This window comes from Balaenoptera physalus (genome assembly GCF_965194825.1).
Source record: "Balaenoptera physalus genome assembly, chromosome: 13".
NCBI lineage: Eukaryota > Metazoa > Chordata > Mammalia > Artiodactyla > Balaenopteridae > Balaenoptera > Balaenoptera physalus.
In genome coordinates this window covers 63,239,093-63,265,819 of record NC_138892.1, presented here as the reverse complement: position 1 = coordinate 63,265,819, position 26,727 = coordinate 63,239,093, and the positions used below count along the sequence as shown (strand labels likewise).

Here is a 26,727-nt window from a genome sequence, read left to right as displayed (position 1 = left end):
TATAAAGGAATGAGTCACCCTCTTTACTTTCAGCCTTCTTCTCTGTAGTATCTTTATTGGCTGGGAATGACTTTTCAAGTGGAACCACTGACTATAAGTATTACAAATATATCAAATATTATATTCATTCATTCAAATTTCTCAAACCACCTAACACGTTCTGTCTCACCTCCTGGCCTTCCCCCAGGAGGTGAGACAGAACACGTTCCCTCTGATTTGAACACTTGTCCCCTTCCTCATTTCCTGGCTGACTGCTTCTTATCCTTTGACGCAGCTTAGGTGTCACTTCCTTTGGAGAGCCTTGCAGGACACTCTTTAGGGGAGGTTAGGTGTTCCTGCTAGGTGGTGCCCCAGCTTTGAGCTCTGTCCCCTGCCCACCTGCCATCCTTCCCCCCAGCCACCTGTTATAGTATTGATCATACTTTATTACTATTTATTGATTCAATGTCTTTCCTGCCAGAATGTTTGCTCCATAAGGGCAGCGACCCCATTATATTCGTAGCACCAAGCACAGTGCCCTGCACAGAGTAGGCACTCAATTAATATCTGGTGAATGAATGAATGAGTGAATGAACGCTTTTAGAATGATGTCTGTTCTGTAGCATGAATGGACAAGGTATGGATAAATATTGAATGGTTAAGTTAAGAAACCCCTTGAGGTAGGGAAATAGGTACTATTTTAGGTGTGTGTCTCAGAATAGGCAACCTACTCTTCTGGACCCAGATTTTAGGACAGATGTCCAAGGAGGAGGTTCTCTATGGTAGGTGAGGAAAGCAGGTCCCCAGGCTGGGAGGCTTTATATTCCAGGTAGGGAGGCAGTAAAAGAGGATGATATTTTGGGTTGGAGTGGCATCCAGAGGTGTCCCGCAGATCGTGGGAGAAGGTTCAGTCTATGGCTCTGGCTCTGTAAGTTGTGCTTATGTCTAAGAAGGATCTGTTGGGTGGAGATTCTCAGGACAGGACTCAGATGATGGAAAGGAGCTTTTACTGTCCTCTGTTCTATTGCTCTCACCTTATTTTTTCCTCCTTGCTTGAAGTTGCTTTCCTTATTTCCCTATCCTCAGTACCCTGCCTAATGGAAACTCAAGGTTGTTTTTTTTTTTAATCGTGGAGAGCGATTTATTTTTGCATTCTTGGAAATTCAGGGAGAGAGAGGAGAGGAGACTGAGAAGCAGGAGAGAATGGCACTTAACAGCAGTGTCCTGCTGGGGAGTATGCATCTGGTCGAAGGAATGTATTAGAGGGCGGGGAAGGATAACTGGGCTCTGGGGAGGGATCACCGGAGGAAAGGAGGAGCCTTTTGATGGAAGAGGTCGCTGAAAAGAGGGAGCAAGCTCCAAGAGTAAGTTTCACATTTTCTTTACAGTTGGAAGAGGTCCGAATTGGGTGGGGAGGCCTGGTATTGAGAAGCAGTTCGAAGGAAGCATCTGTCTTTAGAATAGTTTCCAGGATTGAGACTGTCTTAGGTGAAGTGGTGTTTTTTCTTATAAATTTATTTATTTATTTATTTTTGGCTGCATTGGGTCTTCGTTGCCGCGCGTGGGCTTTCTCTGCTTGCGGCGAGCGGGGACTACTCTTCATTGCGGTGTGCAGGCTTCTTATTGCGGTGGCTTCTCTTGTTGTGGAGCAAGGGCTCTAGGCGCACGGGCTCAGTAGTTGTGGCTCGCGAGCTGTAGAGCACAGGCTCAGTAGTTGTGGCACACAGGCTTAGTTGTTCCGCGGCATGTGGGATCTTCCCGGACCAGGGCTCGAACCCATGTCCCCTGCATTGGCAGGCGGATTCTTAACCACTGCGCCACCAGGGAAGTCCCAAGGTGGTGTTTTTTTTTTTTTTTTTTTTTTTCACCTTTAATTATTATTTATTTATTTATTTTTTGGCTGTGTTGGGTCTTCGTTTCTGTGCGAGGGCTTCCTCTAGTTGCGGCAAGCGGGGCCACTCTTCATCGCGGTGCGCGGGCCTCTCACTATCGCGGCCTCTCTCGTTGCGGAGCACAGGCTCCAGATGCGCAGGCTCAGTAGTGGTGGCTCACAGGCCTAGTTGCTCTGCGGCATGTGGGATCTTCCCAGACCAGGGCTCGAACCCGTGTCCCCTGCATTAGCAGGCAGATTCTCAACCACTGCGCCACCAGGGAAGCCCCCCAAGGTGGTGTTTTTTAAGGGAAGGGTCTTGGGTTTGGATTTGATAGAATTTCAGAGTTATGATTTATCCTTTTGACTGTAAAGCCAACAGCTTTCCTCCAAACACATAATCCATGCAGAGGTGAGATCTCATCTTTCTTTCGGTGTCAGAAAGAGGAGAATAAACTAGGTGGGCAGTCACTTATAATCAATTCCACATGGGGGTTTGGGAGCACATTAGATTGGATCTCAACAGTTATAGAATCTTGGAAATGGTGCCTATCATCCCAAAAGAAAATCCCATAGAGCCAGGACCGACATACACTTAATCAGCAACCCCAAGTACCTTTACTCACAAATTCAAATGGGGTTTGAGGAAGTTCTTCCATAATGCTGAGTGAGGAGCTGCTGGAATTGACAAAGCTGAAAGGAAGGGTCATCTGGACGCAGAGCCTCACTGTGCTTACTGTGGGAGATGCTGCCTCTTCCTGAGCTCCGGAGCTTTTCCTCAGTCCTCAAGACACATGACCTGCTTCCCCTTGTAGCCTTTTAGGCCAGGTGACCTAATGCTCACATTGGGGATCATAGTTCAGGCCAGCTCCGGCTCTTCTCCCAATCTCAAATTACGTAGAGGTGAACGTGAACCTTCCCCTGCAGATGGACATCCTAGAATTTTCTGGACCTTCCTGGACTTCACCGACTAAAAATGCATTAGCCTGGGCTTTATAATTCTTCATACCTTTAGCTGTATTTCTTTGAGGTGGGGCACAACCTGGGGGTGCCATCCTCGTTGGATGGAGAGGTATTTAAGATGCGGTAGTGTAGGCTCTAAGAAGGTGGGAAAGGAGGCAAAGTTGAGAACGGTCTGAGTTGTGTATGATCTGACCTGCCAAGCCAGGGCTGAGACAGTGTCTTGGGCCTCCCTGATATTGACATAGGCCATGATGCCAAGGCATTCCCATACAGAACGAAGAGGGAAGTCTGACTAGAGTGTTCCTAGGCCAGAAGCTTCACAGCAGAGAGGATACTCTGCAAAGGGGTTTTCCAAGGTAGATTTGTGTACCTCACTGGGGAGGCCACATTTGGGAAGGGTTGATGAAGAGAAGAATCGGGAGCTGCTGCCTCGATGATCGCCCCCCACACTTCAAACAGGTTTCTTCCAAAGCACAGCAGACAAATGGATGGCTGGCCTGTCCCTAAAGCCCTCCTGAGAGGGCTTCCTAAGTCAGTGCTCCAGAGCCTAGTGACCCTCTACACGGGTAAGTCCTTTCTTGCATCGAGCTTAAATTCATATCCCTGTGTGCCTCCTGCCCATCCCGCCCCCCACCCAAACTTGAACACCAAGGGTAGTGTTGAAAGGGAAAGGAAGTCTCAAATGTGGAGGGAAGCATCCAGGTCTGATTACTGTCTGTGCTAGATGTGCTATTACGGTCTGCGTGAGTGAGGGATGAGGCTGACGCCATAAACAGTATTCGGAAATCATTTTGTTAATTTATAGTTATACCATCAATAGGAGCCTCAGATCTTTCCTCTCCCCTTTCAGTCACTAGGCAGACAGATGTCCTCCCTTTCTGTGGCTTCTCATCAATCCGTTTCACATAAATCTTTTGCCCATTACTCACAGACACTCCTCCCTGAATAATGAGCCTGCCTCATCCAGGAGGACCAGTCATGGCTGCATCATAGGGTGAGGCTCATTACTGTAGAAGGTAATTCTCCCAGAATAATACCCTTCAGAGGAAGGTCATTGGTGATCGGGAGGTGATATTCACACGGTACTGAAGATCCTGTGTTGGCTAAGGACCTAGAAACACTTGAATCTTGCCCCAGACTAATCACGGTTGCCCGTAAGGACCTTGAGGGGCTATCCACTCAGAGGAGAAAGCAGGACCAAGTGACATTTTATTACGAACTGTAACCTTGGTCCCAAACCCTGAGGCGGAACTCTTATGCTCTAGGTTAGACCCTGTGGATGCCTCCTTACCTCAGCTAGGTTTGCCAGACAGGCTAAAACCAAAGCAGGTCACAAGGCTGGCTTTGCCTTTCTCCCCTAAACCCAGACCCAGACTGTGATGTTACTGCTGTAAGGTGAAGAAGGATGAATCCCAACTGTGCCCCCGAAACCAGAGCAAAAGAGCAAGTGGGTCAAATAGAACAGCATGTGCCCCGTGTCCACTTGCTAGATGAGAGAGGGAGCTTCTGAATGGGGAAAGAGAGCTGGCTGGGCCTTCTCCCCTGGCATGCAGGTCCCAGGCCTTGTGCGACACGAGGGCAAAGAGAAAGAAAGAGCTAGCCAAGCCTCCTTTCATGAGAGAGTAGCTCGGTTTTTGTTTTTTTAGTTTTTTATTATAGAAAATTTCAAACATAAACAAGAAGAGAGGACAGTGTAATGAACCCCCCACGTGACCATCAATAGTTATCAACATTTTGCCAATCTTGTTTCATCTATTTCTCCCCCACTTAATTGTTTTGTTTTTATGTTTTCTAGATTATTTTAAACCACATCACCAGTAGCATGTCATTTCCCCTGTAACTACTTGAGCAGGTATCCCTGTCCGATAAGGACATTTTGAAAAACAGCTATCATGCCATTATGAAATCTAACAAAATTAACAATAATTCTTTAAATTGTCTCATGCTCAGTCCATATTCACCTTTTTGTGGTTGTCTTAGCGACATCTTTTTAGAGTTCATTTGTTTGACGTAGGATCCAATGGAGGTTTGCATTTGGTTTTTATGTTCCCATTCTGTAACAGCTCTCCTCCTGGTTTTTTTTCTATGTCATTCATGTGTAGAAGAAACTAGGTAATTTGTCCTGTAGAACGCTGAATGGCTCTGTTACTCACCTAACAGCTTTTACCCTGGTGCAGTGATTCCACTGTGAGAAAAAGTGCCCCAGTCTGGGAATACTCCTCCTCCTTGGTGTAGGACACCTTGCTCTTGATCTGTCTCATGCTTGGGAAGTGGAGAGGGGTCCTGAAGTCCTGCCGCCAAGTCCTGTTAATTCTGCCTCCTGATTAGCCCTTGAATACACACACTTCTCCTCTTTCCAATCCACAGCCTCCAGTCTTGCCCTACGTTCCACTCATTACACCCCCCATCAGAGTGATCCTTCCAGAATGCCTGCTTACTTATTCTGCTTCCCTGTTTACAGTCCTTCAGTGCTTGACACACAGTTGGGCTAAAGTTCTAATTCCTTTTTTACAAGGCCTTTGTGACTCACCTTTTCCAGCATCTCCAGCCTTGTCTGTTGGTATTTGCCCCTCACACGGTCTTATCCAGCCATAACTCTTTGAGCGCCTTGAGCCCGCCATGCGCTCTCATCCCTAGGTGTCGTCCATGCCAGCCCCTCTGCCTCAGCTGGCTAACTCCTGGTTCACTCTCCAGTCTCCGCTGCAATGCCCATTCCTGTTCTTCGCTGCCATTTGCTCCCTCACAACACTGCCTGTCCCCTGCACTAGATCGTTGGTCCTAGAGAGAAGGGCTGTGTTTGCCTTGCTACTGCTGCATCTCCAATACCTGGCACAGTGCCTGGCATGAAGTATCCGCTACTACTTGTCAACTGCATGAAATCAATTATTATGCTAATTTCTCAAGAGTAAGGTGGGTAGTTGTTCCGAGTAAGAAAGTGCATGTGATAGGGGCTTTTTTATCTAGAAAATGTATAATAAAACTAACAATTTTAATAACCCTGATGCTTTTGTACCTTTCTTCCTAACATCTCAGAACTTGAAGTTTGAAGCTAATACTTAATTTCATGTTGAATTTTGGGAACTTTTTACTGAATGGGTAATATGCACACTCAAATTAATTCCTTTTATGCTTGGGATAATCATTCAAACTCATGCCCTTGGTTGCAGATAGAATCTGTGCTGGCCCCAGAGAGATCTCTTGAACTTGGGGTCACACTGAAGCCAAAATATTACCTCTATTCAGAGCACATTTGAAGTGCTTTCGGACGTGTGCTGTTGACACGCTTTCCTGGGAGAGGGACCGCGTTAGAGGCCTGTCTGCCGTGTTTCCACAGGCTATTTGGGGGCTTGGTGCTGGACATCAAGCGGAAGGCCCCCTGGTACTGGAGCGACTACCGGGACGCACTCAGCTTACAGTGTTTGGCCTCCTTTCTGTTCCTGTACTGCGCCTGCATGTCACCTGTCATCACCTTTGGGGGACTGCTCGGAGAAGCCACTGAGGGGCGCATAGTAAGAACTTTTAACCACTTCTAATGGTCCCAAACAAGAGTAAAAATTTCATGATGGCAGCCAAGCCCACTGCGGGGGAAAATTCCCTGGGCGAGGACTGAGGAGTTTGGATTCTTCCTACTGAATTACTGTGGTCTTCTGACTTCATGCCAGCCAGCGGCACAGCTCTCCCTTTAGAACAGACCCTCTTCTGCTTGAATATCAATTTCAGTAACTGATTGCCCAGTTGCATTGCCCATTGCTCCAAGGATGGAAAATGATATATCAATGTCATATGCAAATGAGATTTAAGGTGACTCTGTATGACAGCCTGTAGTGTGAATGGTATCATTGTGCTTTTCTATGTATATTTATAAATACTGAATTGAGTCATGCAGAACAGGACTTAGTTAAGGAATCATATGTGGATGGATTTGGGCACCTGAATTATCAAAGTGGTATCCGTTTAGAGGAGGATTAGACTGTGTACACATCACTCTTGCTAAGACGAAATACAAGCAAATGACTTGTCAGGCACACCGGAGAGCTGAGTTGGGGATGAACATAAGCCTGCATCACTCACTGCAGTTGGGCTGTGGACTCAGGGATAATCTTTTCTTCCCCTCTCAGAGTGCAATTGAATCCTTGTTTGGCGCCTCGATGACTGGGATTGCCTATTCCTTGTTTGCCGGACAGGCTCTCACCATCCTTGGAAGTACTGGGCCAGTGCTTGTGTTTGAAAAGATTTTGTTCAAATTCTGCAAGTAAGACATTTGGTTTTCTGAAAACTCTATCTGGATGTGTTAGTGTGCTGTTAGGGTTGAATGCCAGGGTCCTAGGTGAGTATAAGTAGGCGAAGAACATTGTTTGGTCTGTTGCCCTGACCCCAGGTAGGACCATACCTAAAATAGCAGATCTCTTGGCCTTAAACAGCTTTATTAATGTCCTTCAACCACTATTGAAATCTTGACTTTTTATCTTTAAAAACACTTTCCCTAGCTAATCCAAACTCCTCCATTTCCATTTCCAGTCAATTTTTTTTTATTTTATTAATTTTTATTGGAGTATGGTTGCTTTACACTGTTGTGTTAGCCTTCACTGCACAACAAAATGAATCAACCATACACACACAGAGATCCCCTCCCTTTTGGACTTCCTTCCCATTTAGGTTACCCCAGTGCATTAGGTAGAGTTCCCTGTGCTATACAGTATGTCCAGTCAATTTTTATTTAAAAATTAAAAAAAATTTTTTTTTATTGTATAGATATTTTCTTTTTTAATTTTAAATTGGAGCATAGTTGATTTACAATGTTGTGCTAGTTTCAGGTGTACAGAAAAGTGATTCAGTTGTACATATACATACATTCATTCTTTTTTAGGTTCTTTTCTCATATAGGTTATCACAGAATATTGAGTAGAGTTCCCTGTGCTATACAGTAGGTCCTTGTTGATTATCTATTTTATATACAGTTATGTGTGTACGTTCATCCCAAGCTCCTGAGTTATCCCTCCCTCCCACGTTTCCCCTTTGGTATCCATAAGTTTGTTTTTGATATCTGTCTGTTCCAGTCAATTTTGAATTTGACCTAATGCTCCCTTTTCATATTGTTTGTGGTGATGGGGGTCAGCAATGCCCTCGTTTCCCTTCTTTTCCTATAAAGTCTTTTTCTTTCATTTTGTATTAGAAGTAGGAGCATGTGGAACAAGGGCCAGCTCCTTTTTCTTAACTGCGAGAATAGGATCTTAATCACGTCGGGCAGTGATGGCAGAAGTGTGTGGCGGACAGTTTCCACCTCCTCCACTGTCTCTGTCCTTGCTGTGGCAAATACCACCCATAAAGCAAATCTTTGTCACACCGTCCCAGGGCAGCCTTCAGGAGTGAAATGCAGTCAGAATTTGGGACAAACTGGGTTGCAGTACTGGAAGTGATAATAAGAGATGAACTAACCACGTTTCTGACCCTTTGCCTGTAATGCAATGGGTCAGGATGTAATGCCATCCACCCCTGATTTTTGATGAACTTTGGTTTTGTTTCAGAGACTATGCTCTTTCATACCTCTCCCTGCGAGCTTGTATCGGACTGTGGACCGCCTTCCTGTGTATTGTCCTTGTGGCAACTGACGCCAGTTCCCTTGTCTGCTACATTACCCGCTTCACTGAAGAAGCGTTTGCCTCCCTGATTTGCATTATTTTCATCTATGAAGCAATAGAAAAGCTGATTCACCTGGCAGAGACCTACCCCATCCACATGCACAGTCACCTGGACCACCTTAGCCTGTATTAGTAAGTATGCTTTCTGCTTCTTCTTTTTTTTAAAAAATAAAGTGAAGGACCTGAGTATAAAGGCTGAAGTAGTGTGCCAGGCAGTACTTGTAGCTTCTGTTAAGGAAGTATCTTGGCCCTCTGGGAAACAGAGCTCAGACATGATGTGGAGACCTGGGGGCCTGCCAGAGGAGAACAGTCAAAAGTGATGATGGGGGGGCTTCCCTGGTGGCGCAGTGGTTGAGAGTCTGCCTGCCAATGCAGGGGATACGGGTTCAAGCCCTGGTCTGGGAAGATCCCACATGCCGCGGAGCAACTAGGCCCGTGAGCCACAACTACTGAGCGTGCGCGTCTGGAGCCTGTGCTCCGCAACAAGAGAGGCCACGATAGTGAGAGGCCCGCGCACCGCGATGAAGAGTGGCCCCCACTTGCCACAGCTAGAGAAAGCCCTCACACAGAAATGAAGACCCAACACAGCCATAAATAAATAAATACTTGCTACTCTAACTAGCTCCTCTGACATCTCTCTGTATTCACTATAAAAAAAAAAAAAAAAAAAGTGATGATGGGGAAGATGGATTAAGAGTGAAACTCAGAGGGGACTTGAGAAATGCTTTCCAGAGCATGTCTTTTGGGTCCAGGCATTGAGACAAAAGTAGGCTGCAAATGTAGCAGGGAGAATTCAACTTAGTTGTTGGGAAGAACTTCTTTTGCAAGGACTTGTGAGGCCTTGGACCACATCAAGATCTCTGTAAGTACATATAGGCTACTCTTAGGAATTATTAGGTAGAGAATATTAATAATTCCTTACAGATCACAGGTCTCTTACTCTGTAGGCTAAAGATCTAGAAATCTACTTACTTACCTAGATTTCAACTCAAGAGATTGTATTTTCTTCGGTTATTCAGTATGGTTTGGATCAGTTGGAAAAGGGACACAGTAGATGGCTGTGTTTTCAACCCTCTAGGAGAGTCTGGTCCTATAAACATTTATTCTCTGGAATAGTGTTCTCCAAATTATGACTAAATAGAATTCTCCTCATCCTTTAGCTTTGAACATCAAGTCCCCTCCTTCTGGCTGTACCATTCTGATTTGGAAGGTCTGGTTGTGAAGTGAGCAATGTCAACATGAAACTGCCTGAGCGGAAGGCACACTGCATGGAAGTGCCTGCCAACCAGCCACAGATACACTTTCCTAGATTCTAGCTATCCTTTCATTCACCCGTTAAAAATCAGGACTCATAAAACATGCATTAGAATTTAAAAATGATTTTATTACAGAATAATCACCATTAGGGAGTATAATCTTTGAAGCCTAGTGGATTGCTGATTGGCATTAGAGTTCTGGATTGCCCATTGGCATTGGAGTAAGGTTCATTCTTTGACCTTTTTTAATCATTCATTTATTCATTTAACAAATATTTGTTGAGCACCTACTATGTGCCAGGCACTGTTCAGGCTCTGGAAACATAATGGTGAACATGACAGACAAAGGATCTACCCTCATGAGGCTTATATTCTAGTGGGAGAAGACAGACAAAAGTGACCAGCTCTGGACTGAGTAGACTTTGAATCTGGATACTGTAGTTCTTGTTAATAAAGCTCAAGATGGTATTTTTCTTATATTTCCGTTGCATTCCACTGTCGATTCATAAAGAGCTGATATGAAGCTAGAACTCCCCAACTCTTCAAGTGATTTTATGTTAATATGTGTGGAACTGATTTTTTAAATAGACTTAATTTTTAAAAAAAATAAATTTATTTATTTATTTATTTAGGCTGCATTGGGGTTTTTTTTTCTTTTTTTTTGTTTTTAACATTTTTATTGGAGTATAATTGCTTTACAGTGGTGTGTTAGTTTCTGCTTTATAACAAAGTGAATCAGTTATACATATACATATATCCCCATATCTCTTTGCTCTTGGCGTCTCCCTCCCTATCCCACCCTTCTAGCTGGTCACAAAGCACTGAGCTGATCTCCCTGTGCTATGCGACTGCTTCCCACTAGCTATCTATTTTACATTTGGTAGTGTATATATGTCCCTATATACACTACCACTCTCTCACTTTGTCCCAGCTTACCCTTCCCCCTCCCCGTGTCCTCAAGTCCATTCTCTAGTAGGTCTGCATCTTTATTCCCGTCTTGCCCCTAGGTTCTTCATGACCATTTTTTTTAGATTCCATATATATGTGTTAGCGTATGGTATTTGTTTTTCTCCTTCTGACTTACTTCACTCTGTATGACAGACCCTAGGTCCATCCACCTCACTACAAATAACTCAATTTCGTTTCTTTTTATGGCTGAGTAATATTCCATTGTATATATGTGCCACATCTTCTTTATCCATTCGTCTGTTGATGGACACTTAGGTTGCTTCCAAGTCCTGGCTGTTGTAAATAGAGCTGCAATGAACATTGTGGTACATGACTCTTTTTGAATTATGGTTTTCTCAGGGTATATGCCCAGTAGTGAGATGCTGGGTCGTGTGGTAGTTCTATTTTTAGTTTTTTAAGGAACCTCCATACTGTTCTCCATAGTGGCTGTATCAATTTACATTCCCACCAACAGTGTATGAGGGTTCCCTTTTCTCCACACACTCTCCAGCATTTATTGTTTGTAGATTTTTGATGATGGCCATTCTGACCGGTGTGAGGTGATACCTCATGGTAGTTATTATTTTTTTATTTTTTTAAAATTTATTTATGGGTGTGTTGGGTCTTCGTTTCTGTGCAAGGGCTTTCTTCTAGTTGTGGCAAGCGGGGGCCACTCTTCATCGCGGTGCGTGGGCCTCTCACTATCGTGACCTCTCTTGTTGCGGAGCACAAGCTCCAGATGCGCAGGCTCAGTAATTGTGGCTCACAGGCCCAGTTGCTCCGCGGCATGTGGGATCTTCCCAGACCAGGGCTCGAACCTGTGTCCCCTGCATTGGCAGGCGGATTCTCATCCACTGAGCCACCAGGGAAGCCCCTCATTGTAGTTTTGATTTGCATTTCTCTAATGATTAGTGATGTTGAGCATTCTTTCATGTGTTTGTTCGCAGTCTGTATATCTTCTTTGGAGAAATGTCTATTTAGGTCTTCTGCCCATTTTTGGATTGGGTTGTTTTTTTTTTGATATTGAGCTGCATGAGCTGCTTGTAAATTTTGGAGATTAATCCTTTGTCAGTCGCTTCATTTGCAAAAATTTTCTCCCATTCTGAGGGTTGTCTTTTCGTCTTGTTTATGGTTTCCTTGGCTGTGCAAAAGCTTTTAAGTTTCATTAGGTCCCATTTGTTTATTTTTGTTTTTATTTCCATTTCTCTAGGAGTTGGGTCAAAAAGGATCTTGCTGTGATTTATGTCATAGAGTGTTCTGCCTATGTTTTCCTCTAAGAGTTTGATAGTGTCTGGCCTTACATTTAGGTCTTTAATCCATTTTGAGTTTATTTTTATGTATGGTGTTAGGGAGTGTTCTAATTTCATTGTTTTACATGTAGCTGTCCAGTTTTCCCAGCACCACTTCTTGAAGAGGCTGTCTTTTCTCTACTGTATATTGTTGCCTCTTTTATCAAAGAGAAGGTGACCATGTGTGCGTGGGTTTACCTCTGGGCTTTCTATCCTGTTCTATTGATCTATATTTCTGTTTTTGTGCCAGTACCATACTGTCTTGATTACTGTAGCTTTGTAGTATAGTCTGAAGTCTGGGGGCCTGATTCCTCCAGCTCCATTTTTTGTTCTCAAGATTGCTTTGGCTATTCGGGGTCTTTTGTGTTTCCATACAAATTGTGAAATTTTTTGTTCTAGTTCTGTGAAAAATGCCAGTGATAGTTTGATAGGGATTGCATTGAATCTGTAGATTGCTTTGGGTAGTATAGTCATTTTCACAATGTTGATTCTTCCAATCCAAGAACATGGTGTAGCTCTCCATCTATTTGTATCATCTTTAATTTCTTTCATCAGTGTCTTTTAATTTTCTGCATACAGGTCTTTTGTCTCCTTAGGTACGTTTATTCCTAGGTATTTTATTCTTTTTGTTGCAGTGGTAAATGGGAGTGTTTTCTTAATTTCACTTTCAGATTTTTCATCATTAGTGTATAGGAATGCAAGAGATTTCTGTGCGTTAATTTTGTATCCTGCTACTTTACCAAATTCATTGATTAGCTCTAGTAGTTTTCTGGTAGCATCTTTAGGATTCTCTATGTATAGTATCATGTCATCTGCAAACAGTGACAGTGTTACTTCTTCTTTTCCAATTTGGCTTCCTTTTATTTCTTTTTCTTCTCTGATTGCTGTGGCTGAAACTTCCAAAACTATGTTGAATAATGGTAGTGAGAGTGGGCAACCTTGTCTTGTTCCTGATCTTAGTGGAAACGGTTTCAGTTTTTCATGATTGAGGATGATGTTGGCTGTGGGTTTGTCATATATGCCCTTTATTATATTGAGGTAAGTTTCCTCTATGCCTACTTTCTGGAGGGTTTTTATCGTAAATGGGTGTTGAATTTTGTCGAAAGCTTTCTCTGCATCTATTGAGATGATCATATGGTTTTTCTCCTTCAATTTGTTAATATGGTGTATCACATTGATTGATTTGCGTATATTGAAGAATCCTTGCATTCCTGGGATAAACCCCACTTGATCATGGTGTATGATCCTTTTAATGTGCTGTTGGATTCTGTTTGCTAGTATTTTGTTGAGGATTTTTGCATCTGTGTTCGTCGGTGCTATTGGCCTGTAGTTTTCTTTTTTTGTGACATCTTTGTCTGGTTTTGGTATCAGGGTGATGGTGGCCTCGTAGAATGAGTTTGGGAGTGTTCCTCCCTCTGCTGTATTTTGGAAGAGTTTGAGAAGGATAGGTGTTAGCTCTCCTCTAAATGTTTCATAGAATTCACCTGTGAAGCCATCTGGTCCTGGGCTTTTGTTTGTTGGAAGATTTTTAATCACAGTTTCAATTTCAGTGCTTGTGATTGGTCTGTTCATATTTTCTATTTCTTCCTGGTTCCGTCTTGGAAGGTTGTGCTTTTCTAAGAATTTGTCCATTTCTTCCAAGTTGTCCATTTTATTGGCATATAGTTGCTTGCAGTATCTCTCATGATCCTTTGTATTTCTGCAGTGTCAGTTGTTACTTCCCCTTTGTCATTTATAATTCTATTGATTTGGTCTTCTCCCTTTTTTTCTTGATGAGTTTGTCTAATGGTTTATCAATTTTGTTTATCTTCTCAAAGAACCAACTTTTAGTTTTATTGATCTTTGCTATCGTGTCCTTCATTTCTTTTTCATTTATTTCTGATCTGATCTTTATGATTTCTTTCCTTCTGCTAACTTTGGGGTTTTTTTGTTCTTCTTTCTCTAATTGCTTTAGGTGTAAGGTTAGGTTGTTTATTTGAGATGTTTCTTGTTTCTTAAGGTAGGATTGTATTGCTATAAACTTCCCTCTTAGAACTGCTTTTGCTGCATCCCATAGGTTTTGGGTTGTCGTGTTTTCATTGTCATTTGTTTCTAGGTATTTTTTTTTTTTTTTTTAATACTTTATTTATTTATTTTATTTATTTATTTATGACTGTGTTGGGTCTCTTAGTTTTCGTGTGAGGGCTTTCTCTAGTTGCGGCAAGTGGGGGCCACTCTTCATCGCGGTGCGGGGGCCGCTCTTCATCGCGGTGCGTGGGCTTTTCGCTATCGCGGCCCCTCCCGTTGCGGGGCACAGGCTCCAGACGCGCAGGCTCAGTAGTTGTGGCTCACGGGCCTAGTTGTTCCGTGGCATGTGGGATCTTCCCAGACCAGGGCTCGAACCCGTGTCCCCTGCATTAGCAGGCAGATTCTCAACAACTGCGCCACCAGGGAAGCCCTAGGTATTTTTTGATTTCCTCTTTGGTTTCTTCAGCGATCTCTTGGTTATTAAGTAGTGTATTGTTTAGCCTCCATGTGTTTGTATTTTTTACAGATTTTTTTCCTGTAATTGATATCTAGTCTCATAGCGCTGTGGTCGGAAAAGATACTTGATACGATATCAGTTTTCTTAAATTTACCAAGGCTTGATTTGTGACCCAGGATATGATCTATCCTGGAGAATGTTCCATGAGCACTTGAGAAGAAAGTGTATTCTGTTGTTTTTGGATGGAATGTCCTATAAATATCAATTAAATCCATCTTGTTTAATGTATCATTTAAAGCTTGTGTTTCCTTATTTATTTTCATTTTGGATGATCTGTCCATTGGTGAAAGTGGGGTGTTAAAGTCCCCTGCTATGACTGTGTTGCTGTCGATTTCCCCTTTTATGGCTGTTAGTATTTGCCTAATGTACTGAGGTGCTCCTATGTTGGGTGCATAAATATTTACAATTGTTATATCTTCTTCTTGGATTGATCCCTTGATCATTATGTAGTGTCCTTCTTTGTCTCTTGTAATAGTCTTTGTTTTAAAGTCTATTTTGTCTGATATGAGAATTGCTACCCCAGCTTTCTTTTGATTTCCGTTTGCATGGAATATCTTGTTCCATCCCCTCACTTTCAGTCTGTATGTGTCCCTAGGTCTGAAGTGGGTCTCTTGTAGACAGCATATGTACGGGTCTTGTTTTTGTATCCATTCAGCCAGTCTGTGTCTTTTGGTTGGAGCATTTAATCCATTTATATTTAAGTTAATTATCAATATGTATGTTCCTATTACCATTTTCTTAATTGTTTTGGGTTTGTTATTGTAGGTCTTTTTCTTCTCTTGTGTTTCCTGACTAGAGAAGTTCCTTTAGCATTTGTTGTAAAGCTGGTTTGGTTGTGCTGAATTCTCTTAGCTTTTGCTTGTCTGTAAAGGTTTTAATTTCTCCGTCAAATCTGAATGAAATCCTCGCTGAATAGAGTAATCTTGGTTGTAGGTTTTTCCCTTTCATCACTTTAAATATATCCTACCACTCCCTTCTGGCTTGCAGAGTTTCTGCTGAAAGATCAGCTGTTAACCTTATGGGGATTCCCTTATGTGTTATTTGTTGTTTTTCCTTTGCTGCTTTTAATATTTTTTCTTTGTATTTAATTTTTGATAGTTTGATTAATATGTGTCTTGGCGTGTTTCTCCTTGGATTATCCTGTATGGGACTCTCTGTGCTTCCTGGACTTGATTAACTATTTCCTTTCCCATATTAGGGAAGTTTTCAACTATAATCTCTTCAAATATTTTCTCAGTCCCTTTCGTTTTCTCTTCTTCTTCTGGGACCCCTATAAGTCGAATGTTGGTGTGTTTAATATTGTCCCAGAGGTCTGTGAGACTGTCCTCAATTCTTTTCACTCTTTTTTCTTTATTCTGCTCTGCAGTAGTTATTTCTACTATTTTATCTTCCAGGTCACTTATCCGTTCTTCTGCCTCAATTATTGTGCTATTGATCCCTTCTAGAGAATTTTTAATTTCATTTATTGTGTTGTTCATGATTGTTTCTTTGCTCTTTAGTTCTTCTAGGTCCTTGTTAAACGTTTCTCGTATTTTCTCCATTCTATTTCCAAGATTTTGGATCACCTTTACCATCATTATTCTGAATTCTTTTTCAGGGAGACTGCCTATTTCCTCTTCATTTGTTAGGTCTGGTGGGTTTTTACCTTGCTCCTTCATCTGCTGTGTGTTTCTCTGTCTTCTCATTTTGCTTAACTTACTGTGTTTGGGGTCTCCTTTTCGCAGGCTGCACGTTCGTAGTTCCCCTTGTTTTTGGTGTCTGCCCGCAGTTGCTAAGGTTGGTTCAGTGGGTTGTGTAGGCTTCCTGGTGGAGGGGACTAGTGCATGTGTTCTGGTCGATGAGGCTGGATCTTGTCTTTCTGGTAGGCAGGTCCACGTCTGATGGTGTGTTTTGGGGTGTCTGTGACCTTATTATGATTTTAGGCAGCCTCTCTGCTAATGGGTGGGGTTGTGTTCCTGTCTTGCTAGTTGTTTGGCATAGGGTGTCCAGCACTGTAGCTTGCTGGTCGTTGAGTGGAGCTGGGTCTTGGCGTTGAGATGGAGATCTCTGGGAGATTTTTGCCTTTTGATATTATGTGGAGCTCGAGGTCTCCGGTGGACCAATGTCCTGAACTTGGCTCTCCCACCTCAGAGGCACAGCCCTGACGCCTGGCCGGAGCACCAAGAGCCTGGCATCCACACGGCTCAGAATAAAAGGGAGAAAAGAAAGAAAGAAAGAAAGAAAAAGATAAAGAGTTATTAAGATAAAAAACAAAAAATAATTATTAAAAAAATATTTTTAAGTAATTAAAAAAAAAGAAAGTAAAAGAACAACCAAACCAAAAAACAAATTCACCAATGATAACAAGCGCTGAAAACTATACTAAAAACAAAAAACAAACAAAAAATGGACAGACAGAACCCTAGGACAAATGGTAAAAGCAAAGCTATACAGACAAAATCACACACAGAAGCATACGCATACACACTCACAAAAAGAGAAAAAGGGAAAAAATATATATATATCGTTGCTCCCAAAGTCCACCTCCTCAATTTGGGATGGTTCGTTGTCTATTCAGGTATTCCACAGATGCAGGTATATCAAGTTGTTTGTGGAGCTTTAATCCGCTGCTCCTGAGGCTGCTGGGAGAGATTTCCCTTTCTCTTCTTTGTTCGCACAGCTCCCGGGGTTCACCTTTGGATTTGGCCCCTCCTCTGCGTGTAGGTCGCCTGAGGGCGTCTTTTCTTCGCTCAGACAGGACGGGGTTAAAGGAGCAGCTGCTTCGGGGGCTCTGGCTCACTCAGGCCGGGGGGAGGGAGGAGTCCGGATGTGGGGCGAGCCTGCAGCAGCAGAGGCCAGCGTGACGTTGCATCAGCCTGAGGCGCGCCGTGCGTTCTCCCGGGGAAGTTGTCGCTGGATCCCGGGACCCTGGCGGTGCGGGCTGCACAGGCTCCCGGGAGGGGCGGTGTGGATAGTGACCTGTGCTTGCACACGGGCTTCTTGGTGGCTGCAGCAGCCTTAGCGTCTCATGCCCATCCCTGGGGTTCGCGCTGACAGCCGCGGCTCGTGCCCGTCTCTGGAGCTCGTTTAGGCGGCGCTCTGAATCCCCTCTCCTCGCGCACCAGGAAACAGAGAGGCAAGAAAAAGTCTCTTGCCTCTTCAGCAGCTCCGGACTTTTTCCCGGACTCCCTCCCGGCTAGCTGTGGCGCACTAGCCCCCTGCAGGCTGTGTTCATGCCGCCAACCCCAGTCCTCTCCCTGCAATCCGACCTCCGAAGCCCAAGCCTCAGCTCCCAGCCCCCGCCCGCCCCGGCGGGTGAGCAGACAAGCCTCTCGGGCTGGTGAGTGCCGGTCGGCGCCGAGCCTCTGTGCGGGAATCTCTCCGCTTTGCCCTCCGCACCCCTGTGGCTGCGCTCTCCTCCGTGGCTCCGAAGCTTCCCCCACCCCCCAACCCCCGTCTCCACAGTGAAGGGGCTTCCTAGTGTGTGGAAACTTTTCCTCCTTCACGGCTCCTTCCCAGAGGTGCAGGTCCGTCTCTATTCTTTTGCCTCTGTGTTTTCTTTTTTCTTTTGCCCTACCCAGGTACGTGGGGAGTTTCTTGCCTTTTGGGAGGTCTGAGGTCTTCTGCCAGCGTTCAGTAGGTGTTCTGTAGGAGTTGTTCCACATGTAGATGTATTTCTGATGTATTTGTCCAGGGGAAGGTGATCTCCACGTCTTACTCTTCCGCCATCTTGAAGCTCCTCCTCGCTGCGTTGGGTCTTCATTGCTGGGCGCGGGCTTTCTCTAGTTGCGGCGAGCAGGGGCTACTCTCTGTTGTGGTGCACAGGCTTCTCATTGGGGTGGCTTCTCTTGTTGCGGAGCACGGGCTCTAGGTGCACAGGCTTCAGTAGTTGTGACACACAGGTTTAGTTGCTCCACGGCATGTGGGATCTTCCCAGACCAGGGCTTGAACCCGTGTCCCCTGCATCGGCAGGCGGATTCTTAACCACTGTGCCACCGGGGAAGTCCCTAAATAGACAATTTTTTAAGAGCAAGTTTTACAATCACAGCAGAATTGAGCTGAAAGTACAGAGAGTTCCCACACACGCACTGCTCACACACGCACAGCCTCCCCCACTATCAACATCCCTCACCAGAGTGGCATGTTTGTTGCAGTCAATGACACATCATTATTACCCAAAGTCCAGAGTTTACATTAGGGTTCACTCTTGGCATTGTACATTCTGTGGATTTTGACAAATGTATAATGATGTATCTGCCACTATAGTATCCTACAGAATAGTTTCCCTGCCCTAAAAATCCTCTGTGCTCTTCATATTTATCCCTCCCCGTCATCCCAACTCCTGGCAACCACTGATCTTTTTACTCCGTAGTTTTGCCTTTTCCACAATGTCATATAGTTGTGATGAAACAGTATGTAGGCTTTTCAGATTGGCTTCATTCCCTTCGTAATATGCACTTAAAGGTCTTCTATGTCTTTCCATGGCTTGATAGCTCATTTCTTTTTAGCACTGAGTAATAGTCCATTGTCTAGATGTACTACAGTACATCCATTCACCTACTGAAGGACATCTTTGTTGTTTCCAAGTTTGGAATTGATTTTTTTATACCTAAATGTAGGACTTTATGGCTTTCCCTATTTTCATTTTGTTGATTTCCTCCTATTGTTATTACCTATTGAGATCTTTTTGAATTTTAATTCTGTGATGCTATATCCTTAGAAGGCATGCTCATTAAAATCAGAGATGAAACAAAGTTGGTGGGAATGGCTGTATCAGTTGAGTATACTGGGAGGCAGTTCAGGAGTGAAGCATGCTGGGACTGGGAAGCAACATGGTGGCCAGTGGGACAGGTCTGGTCTGCTCTGGTTTGGATGCGAGACGAGGCCGGGGGAAGCCAGGGAATGGTCAGGATAGTGGGATATTACCAGGGATAATGTAGCTTCCGTTATAATTCCAAGAGGCTCTGATTTTTAGAGCAAGAATGTGATGCAGGTTTAAGGAGCAAGATACTTAGGCTTGGGGAAGCTGTTGAGAGCTGAACGGTGTATCCGGTCCTCCTTGCTATGTAGAGTGAATTTCATAGGAAGAGCCTAAGAGATAGAAACTAAGCAAGGAAGCTACCACATCAGATGCCAAACTTGGTTGTCAGCACAATTTAACCCAAGACCCACATGCCGATTTGAGCCCAATTTTAGTAATGATTGACTGAAAAATCAGGGTGTGGTTGGGTCTCAATGAATAGGACCAACCTCAGGGATCTGAAGTGGGCAAAGGAGAAATAATTTGGGCTTTGGCAGTGCCTGTGGCCCTGTCATGGCTATATTTAACTGAATACTTGGCTACTTCCCTTAGGAATCTTTTTTCTTCTCCCCTCAGCTGCAGGTGTACTCTCCCAGAGAATCCAAACAATCACACCTTACAGTACTGGAAGGACCACAACATCGTGACAACAGAAGTCCACTGGGCCAACCTGACTGTTAGTGTAAGTCTGGGCGCTGCCAGGCGGCTCAGTCTTGTGACCACCAGGTTTAAGGGGACCTTCTAGGTAGAAGTGGGGTAGCCCTTCAGCAAGCTCTGGCATTTACAAAAATAAAGCTTTTTTTAAACTATTCTTACTGACTTTCCTTTCCCCTTCAAAATTCTCTCTGCGTAAAGGGAAAGGAGGACTACCTCTCTCTTCTCTCCCACACGATCCCACCCAGTGGCCCTGCACTCAGGATGTGGGCAGATGAAATCAGAGAGGGTAGGGGGGGCACATCCAGGTTTTGTGGGGCTCGAAGAACATTCAAGTTTGGAAGTCCTCTGTAATAAAAATAATACAGATTGTTAGGGCCCTCCTAGAACCTCGTGTTTTCTTGAGACAGTTTGGTTTCCTTTACAAAAGTGTTTTAGTTAGGACTCTAAGTAGTCACCCTACCTGCAAGCAAGAGGCCCACAACTACACGAAGGGCAAGTAGATGCTGCAGGCAGCCTGAGCTTCCCAGCAACCGTGGGATGACAGTGCTGGTGGACTCAGCAGCTATTTCCTCCCTCGTGCCTGCCTTTCATCACCCAGAATGCCTGTTCCTTCAGGAGTGCCAGGAGATGCATGGAGAGTTCACGGGCTCTGCGTGCGGCCACCATGGACCCTATACTCCCGATGTGCTCTTTTGGTCCTGCATTCTCTTCTTCACCACCTTCATCCTCTCCAGCACCTTGAAGACATTTAAGACAAGCCGCTATTTCCCAACCAGAGTAGGTAGCACGCTCTTGCATTTCTTTTGTGTTAGACTTCTAATATAACAGAGCCTGTTCTCAGCCTCCATGGTGCTTGTGAGTAGATTGGCAGGCGCCGAGCTCCAAATGACCTGATTTTGGAGGCCGTGGCCTTCTCTTCTTCCTGCGTCCAGCAGCCTCTTTCATAGATGTGTGGTGTGGGATGAAAGGTTAATACTTAAGAGGTTTTGATTGAAAAGTGTCAGGTGAGTTTAAGGTGGTAATCGTGTTCTCTAAGAGTGATTAAGTCTCATTTCCAGCGTTCTGGGGCACATAGCGAGCAGTAGCTGGAGCTGGCTCCTGAAGATAGTAAATTGGGATGATTGCTTGGGATGTGTAGGGGACCCTAGAGTCTCCTCCCTGGGATGGCTCTGGCAATAGCTTATGAAATCACTGACTTGGTCTGCATGACGGTTTGAAGCCTCAACCATCTCTCCCTGACGCAGATGGCATTATTTGTATCGTGACTGGTTTTGGCAGGGTGGAATTAGAGGCCAAGCGTAGAGTGGCTAAAGGGGTCTTTGCTTTGAGGAGGAGAATAATCAGGAGGAAATGGCAGTTTTTCTGCGTGTGCGAGTCTTCAGTCGGGCGCCTTTGCAGAGCAGGATGTGTGAATGGGTGAGGGCTCAGCGGCTGAGGCATTTACTGTGCACACGTTCACGACGAAAACACAGTCTCAGACATCAGTCAACCTACCCAGTGGTTAAGGGAGGCACATATGGAATCAGTTCTGGGGCGTGTTTCCGGTCTGGACCAATTGTGAACAAGTGGCAGCTGTGTACTGACTACTTGCTCAGGCCCGGGTCGAGTGCTATGGGAGATGCAGAAGAAGTTTAAAATATGACCTCTGTAACATACACACTACTATGTACAAAATAGATAAAACAACAAAGACCTACTGTAGAGCCCAGGGAACTCTGCTCAATATCTTATAATAACCTATAACGGAAAAGGATCTGAAAAAGAATATATATGTGTGTGTGTGTGTGTGTGTGTGTGTGTGTGTGTGTATATATATATATATATATATATATATATATATATATAGAACTGAATCACTTTGCTGTACACCTGAAACATTGTAAATCAACTATCCTTCAATAAAAAAATAATAAATAATAAAACAAACTGTAAAACATGTTAATTGTATCTCAATAAAGCTATTATATGATTTTATAAAATATATGGTCCCTGCCATCAGATAGGAAGGGGAAACCCATGAAGCAACCATGCCCATAGGAGACAGTAGTAAATAGTTAGATGCCATAAGGGCCATAGGAGTTCAGAGGAGAGAAGGGCGCTGGGCCCCAGGCTGGTCAGGATGGGCTACATGGTGGGGCAGCTACATTTTCAGAGAATTTATGTAACATTCATAGGAGAACTAACAAAACCAGGGAAAGGGAGCTGGAAACGTCAGGTTTCAAAGGAAAGCAAAGTCAGATGAAGGTGTCAGTGATGTTACATGGGGCTAAGATATATTTGGTTCTGTCTCGTTGGAAGTTCAGATTAAGGTGGGCACTGGGCATTTGAGGGGCATTGTATTTTATTAAAGCTACACTAAACTATAGAGTGGGAGAGTCAGTCCCCTAAGGGGCAAAATGGTGATAAGTGCTATGGAGAAAAATAAAGTAGGAAGGGAGTACAGGAAGTGCTGGGATGGAGGGTGGTGACCAATTTTAAGGAGGAGCATCAGAGAAGATCCGATGGGGAAGGTGATATTTGAGTGAACGTAAAGGAGGGAGCTACCCACAGGGTTACCTGGAGGGAAAGCAGTTGAGGCAGAGGGATGAGCAAGTATAAAGGCCCTGAGGTGGGAGTGAGTCTGGCATGAGTAAGGAACAACAAGGAGGTCTGTGTGGCTGGAGCAGAGTGAGTGAGCCAGGGAGCATTGGGAGCTGGGTCAGAGCAGTAAAGATGCCAGTGCGTGCGGGCCTCACGGGCCAAGAAGGGCTCTGGGTTTTTTAACTCAGTGAAATGAGGAGCCATTTCAGGGTTTGGGTAGAGAAGTGATGGGATCTGACCTGTGTTTTAAATGATCACTCCAGCGGCTTTATTTTTTTTAATTAATTAATTTTAAAATATTTATTTATTTATTTATTTTTGGCTGCGTTGGGTCTTCATTGCTGCACGTGGGCTTTCTCTAGTTGCGGAGAGCGGGGGCTACTCTTCGTTGCGGTGGGCGGGCTCTAGGCGTGCAGGCTTCAGTAGTTGTGGCCCACAGGCTCAGTAGTTGTGGCTCGTGGGCTCCAGAGTGCAGGCTCAGTAGTTGTGGTGCACAGGCTTAGTTGCCCCACAGCATGTGGGATCTTCCCGGACCAGGGCTTGAACCCGTGTCCCCTGCATTGGCAGGCAGATTCTTAACCACTGGGCCACCAGGGAAGTCCCTCCAGCAGCTTTAAATAAGGACAGAGGCAGGGTTAGGGGTCTGCTGCGGCTACAGAGACAAGAGTTGCTGGTGCCTTTGATCTGGGTGGGAGCCATGGGGGTGATGAGAAGGGCTCAGATTCTGGGCATGAGCTGAAGGCAGAGCCAACAGGACTTGCAGATGGACTCAATGTTGGGTCTGAGAGAGAAGAGGAGTAGTGCTGCTGAGAGGTTCTTGGCTGGCACAGCTGGACCTTGCTGGTCCCAGGAAATCTTATCCCAAGTTCTCAGAACTGTTCTCTAAATGCTTGGCCTAGATGCTCTAAACAGAACTCCTCAGAGTTTGGAGTGGGTTCCGGTAGAGTTTGTCAGAGGATTCATTCTCTCCCATCCTATCCACACTTTGGGGATGAATTTGGGCATGTTAATAGTGTCCTGTTGTTTAAAAATGCTTGTATTAATTGAACCATAAAATTAAAGCATTCTTCTGAGGATGTTTAAGCCTTTTAACACCTGAGTCTTTTCTATCGTATTTAACCTACTGAAACACATCTCCAATCCTTTCTTGTGCCAGGTCCGCTCCATGGTGAGTGACTTTGCTGTTTTCCTCACTATCTTCACAATGGTGATTGTTGATTTTTTGATTGGAATCCCATCACCAAAGCTTCAGGTTCCCAGTGTGTTCAAGGTAAACAGATCTCAGGGTACTTGATGCCCTTACGTAGTTTCATAGAATCTGGTCCCAAGTTATTTCAAAGGCCTTCCCCCATCCTGATCATGAATTTTTTAGTCCTCTAAATCTGAACGTTGCTCCTCATGCCTCACCATTCAGAAAAGCAAACTCTTCAGGCTTGGCTGAGTTCAAGTCAGAAAAGTCAGAAATAACGTTTAATGAGTGAAAAGTATTATTTATTTTCATTAGTGCTACTTATTGTTTTTAATATGTGAAGATTTAAAACAATGGAATAAGCATATTTACGTAAATATATAACAGAGACTGTGGAAATAGGAGTCTCTGGAACAAGTCTGGTTAACAGCACTTCATTGAGCATCAGCCGTATAAGGGTATCAGGAAGGATGAAAAGACTCTTTGTAGGCCTTGGTCCTGCCCTTCAAGAATCTTGCCCTATGAGGAGGTGAGCTGGCCCAGGAGCTTCATTCTCAGTCTAGGGCCCCCACCAGAGTAATCGTGACACCTCTTCAACCCTAATTCATTGTTTGTATATCTCTCTATAATCTATACTGTTTATCCAAAAACCAATGCAAAAAAGTAAAACAAATGATCAAAACATGGGGACTCCAAATCTATTTCAATTTGGGGGCACTAACTGAGGAAACCGAGAAGATGGAAGAGCTGAGCTCAGTTCCGTAGGTCCCCACAGGGTGGAGAGGAGAGAAAACCCAGGGACCAGAGAGGAGCCAGGAGAGGAGAGAATGGGGGAGGCTGGGGAGGAGGAGGGAGCCGGAACGTAGGCCGTTATCTTGTAAACACCCGGCACAGTCGGCCTTCGTCTTCCCTTTCTCTCTCTCTCTCTCTCTGAAGTAGGCTTGGTTAAAAATACCTTTTTCCATATTGCTTGAAAATTTTAAATTTTATTTTGTTCAATTCACTGAAATGCCACCAGTTAGAAATTGATGGATTAAAAAACACCCTCTTTAAAAATATATACGTCCTAGAATATGTCATTCTCACCTTTGTGTGAATGAGTGCAGTCAGCTTTTTCTCTAATACCTGGCTGAGGTCGACCCTGCAGGAGGAATGGATTTTGTGTAAAAATAACTAATCTGGGAGCATTAAGCAATCCCTGGAAATGTTCCCTGATGGGTAGGCTTAAGATAGTCAGAAGGCACTGAATTTCTGGGACATCTGGGAAGAAGGCCTCTGGGAGGTAGGAGAGACGAGAGGGGAAATGGGAGAATGTCAAAGAAAGTGTTGCTCATTGGCAGGCCTCACTTTCAGGAAGCAGAGAAGAAATTTTCTTCCTTCTCCTCTTCCCTGTTACACCACATGGCCCCCAGTGACCAAGACCCAGTCTAAAGGCTAGTACTATTACTGATGGGGTAATGTCAGTCAGGGTTTAATAAGTTTTTGGGTTGACCTAACAATTTAACTACCACTTAGAACATTGTTACTAAGGAAACACAGATTCTGTAAACTTTCAGAACCTAAGCTATTCATAATTTGAGACTTGGTGACATTACTGAAGAGTCTTTGAATCCTAGAGTCATAACCAATATGGAACCAAATACTTTGGATGTGATAGTCTTTGCTTTGTTCATTGAGTTTTGGTGAATTCTGGGCCAATTTGTACCCCTGGCCTTTTATCCTCCATCACTACTCGCCAAACAAAGTGAACTTTTCTTCCTCAGAGTACCTTAGCATTTTTTTGAGATCTAGGAGAGTTTAGGAATTTTACAAACACCCAAATAAGGTTTATGAACAGTGGTCTTACAGGGACATCGGAGAGAGTCCTAGATCACACAAGTCCCCAAGTTCAGCAGTCTTGGGCTCCTTTCTCAAATCTTCAGTGCCTGGACCCCTATTTCACTGCTGATGGGAGGAGGTCCTTGGACCAATCCCCTGAAATTCCATGTAACTGGCTCTACGTTGCCTTTATTTGTTCTGTAGACATACATTATACGGCTTCTGGAGGGGAGCAGTGAGGAGGATAATCAAAGTTATTTATATTTGTCTTTGGAAGTCGTTAAATTCTTTTTTGACAACAGATTTTGTTGTTAATTATATTTTACTTGGGCTAATGTTGAGATAAAGTCACTTTTTCTGTACACAGGGGTTTGGAGAGTAGGGGAAGGAAGTGAAGTAGTAATGAATATTCTATAAGAAGTTGACAGTTGAGGACTGACTCTTTCAAAAGCGGATTTGGAACAAGGCCATAGATTTCCTGTATGTCATGCTTTTTTTTTTTTTTTTTTTTTTTAAAGGATTCTCATTCAGGAATAAAAAGAAATGTGGTTGTTGTGATTCAGTTTGATATGTTTTTCCCTAATGACTGTAGTTAACTTAGAATACAAAAATCTTGTTTTTTTCCTTTAGCCAACACGGGATGATCGAGGGTGGATTATTAGTCCCATTGGCCCCAATCCCTGGTGGACTGTGGTAGCTGCAGTTATCCCAGCTCTTCTCTGCACTATCTTGATATTCATGGACCAGCAGATCACAGCTGTCATCATTAACAGGAAGGAACACAAACTCAAGGTAACAAGAAGTTCTGACCTAGAAGGACTAATAATGGCAGCCTCTTATATTTTTTTTAAATTTAGGGTAAGCCTGTTTAGGTCAGGAACTGTAGAACCTGGATAAAATCAATCGTGGAAGGAGCTCATATGGGGTTTCCAGGGGTTTCCAATCCCTCCATTAATGACAAAGATTGGTTTGGAGATGAAACTAGGGTAGAGCATGATTGTATGCTGTGAAGGAAGCTTGGAGTCCATTACTCTTCTCTCAAACCTGTGAGGGAGGTTGGTGGGCAGAATTCCTGGTGGTCCCCATGTAGCCACATGGTCTGGGTCGGGCTTATGTTCCTGATGTTCAGGTCAGGGCTTGGGCCACTGTTTCCTAGAAACAGGTATTCTCTCATTGATGTCCATTATCGAGGTTTCCAGACTGAACCTTGAGCCCAAGGATTCTAGGAGGTAGGC

The 26,727-nt window shown here is 44.1% G+C and overlaps 1 protein-coding gene across 3 annotated transcripts in view; it reads left to right on the top strand.

Annotated features, from left to right (window-relative positions):
* SLC4A8 (solute carrier family 4 member 8) overlaps positions 1 to 26,727 on the top strand; it is an 88,815-nt gene that overhangs the window by 41,287 nt on the left and 20,801 nt on the right. For all 3 annotated transcript variants that reach the window (XM_082421302.1, XM_082421303.1, XM_082421304.1), the window contains exons 12-18: positions 6,147 to 6,321; positions 6,931 to 7,064; positions 8,338 to 8,583; positions 19,825 to 19,930; positions 20,521 to 20,682; positions 23,642 to 23,755; positions 26,123 to 26,284. In XM_082421302.1, the coding sequence (XP_082277428.1) occupies positions 6,147 to 6,321; positions 6,931 to 7,064; positions 8,338 to 8,583; positions 19,825 to 19,930; positions 20,521 to 20,682; positions 23,642 to 23,755; positions 26,123 to 26,284 (1,099 nt within the window). The remainder of the gene's footprint in view (positions 1 to 6,146; positions 6,322 to 6,930; positions 7,065 to 8,337; positions 8,584 to 19,824; positions 19,931 to 20,520; positions 20,683 to 23,641; positions 23,756 to 26,122; positions 26,285 to 26,727) is intronic.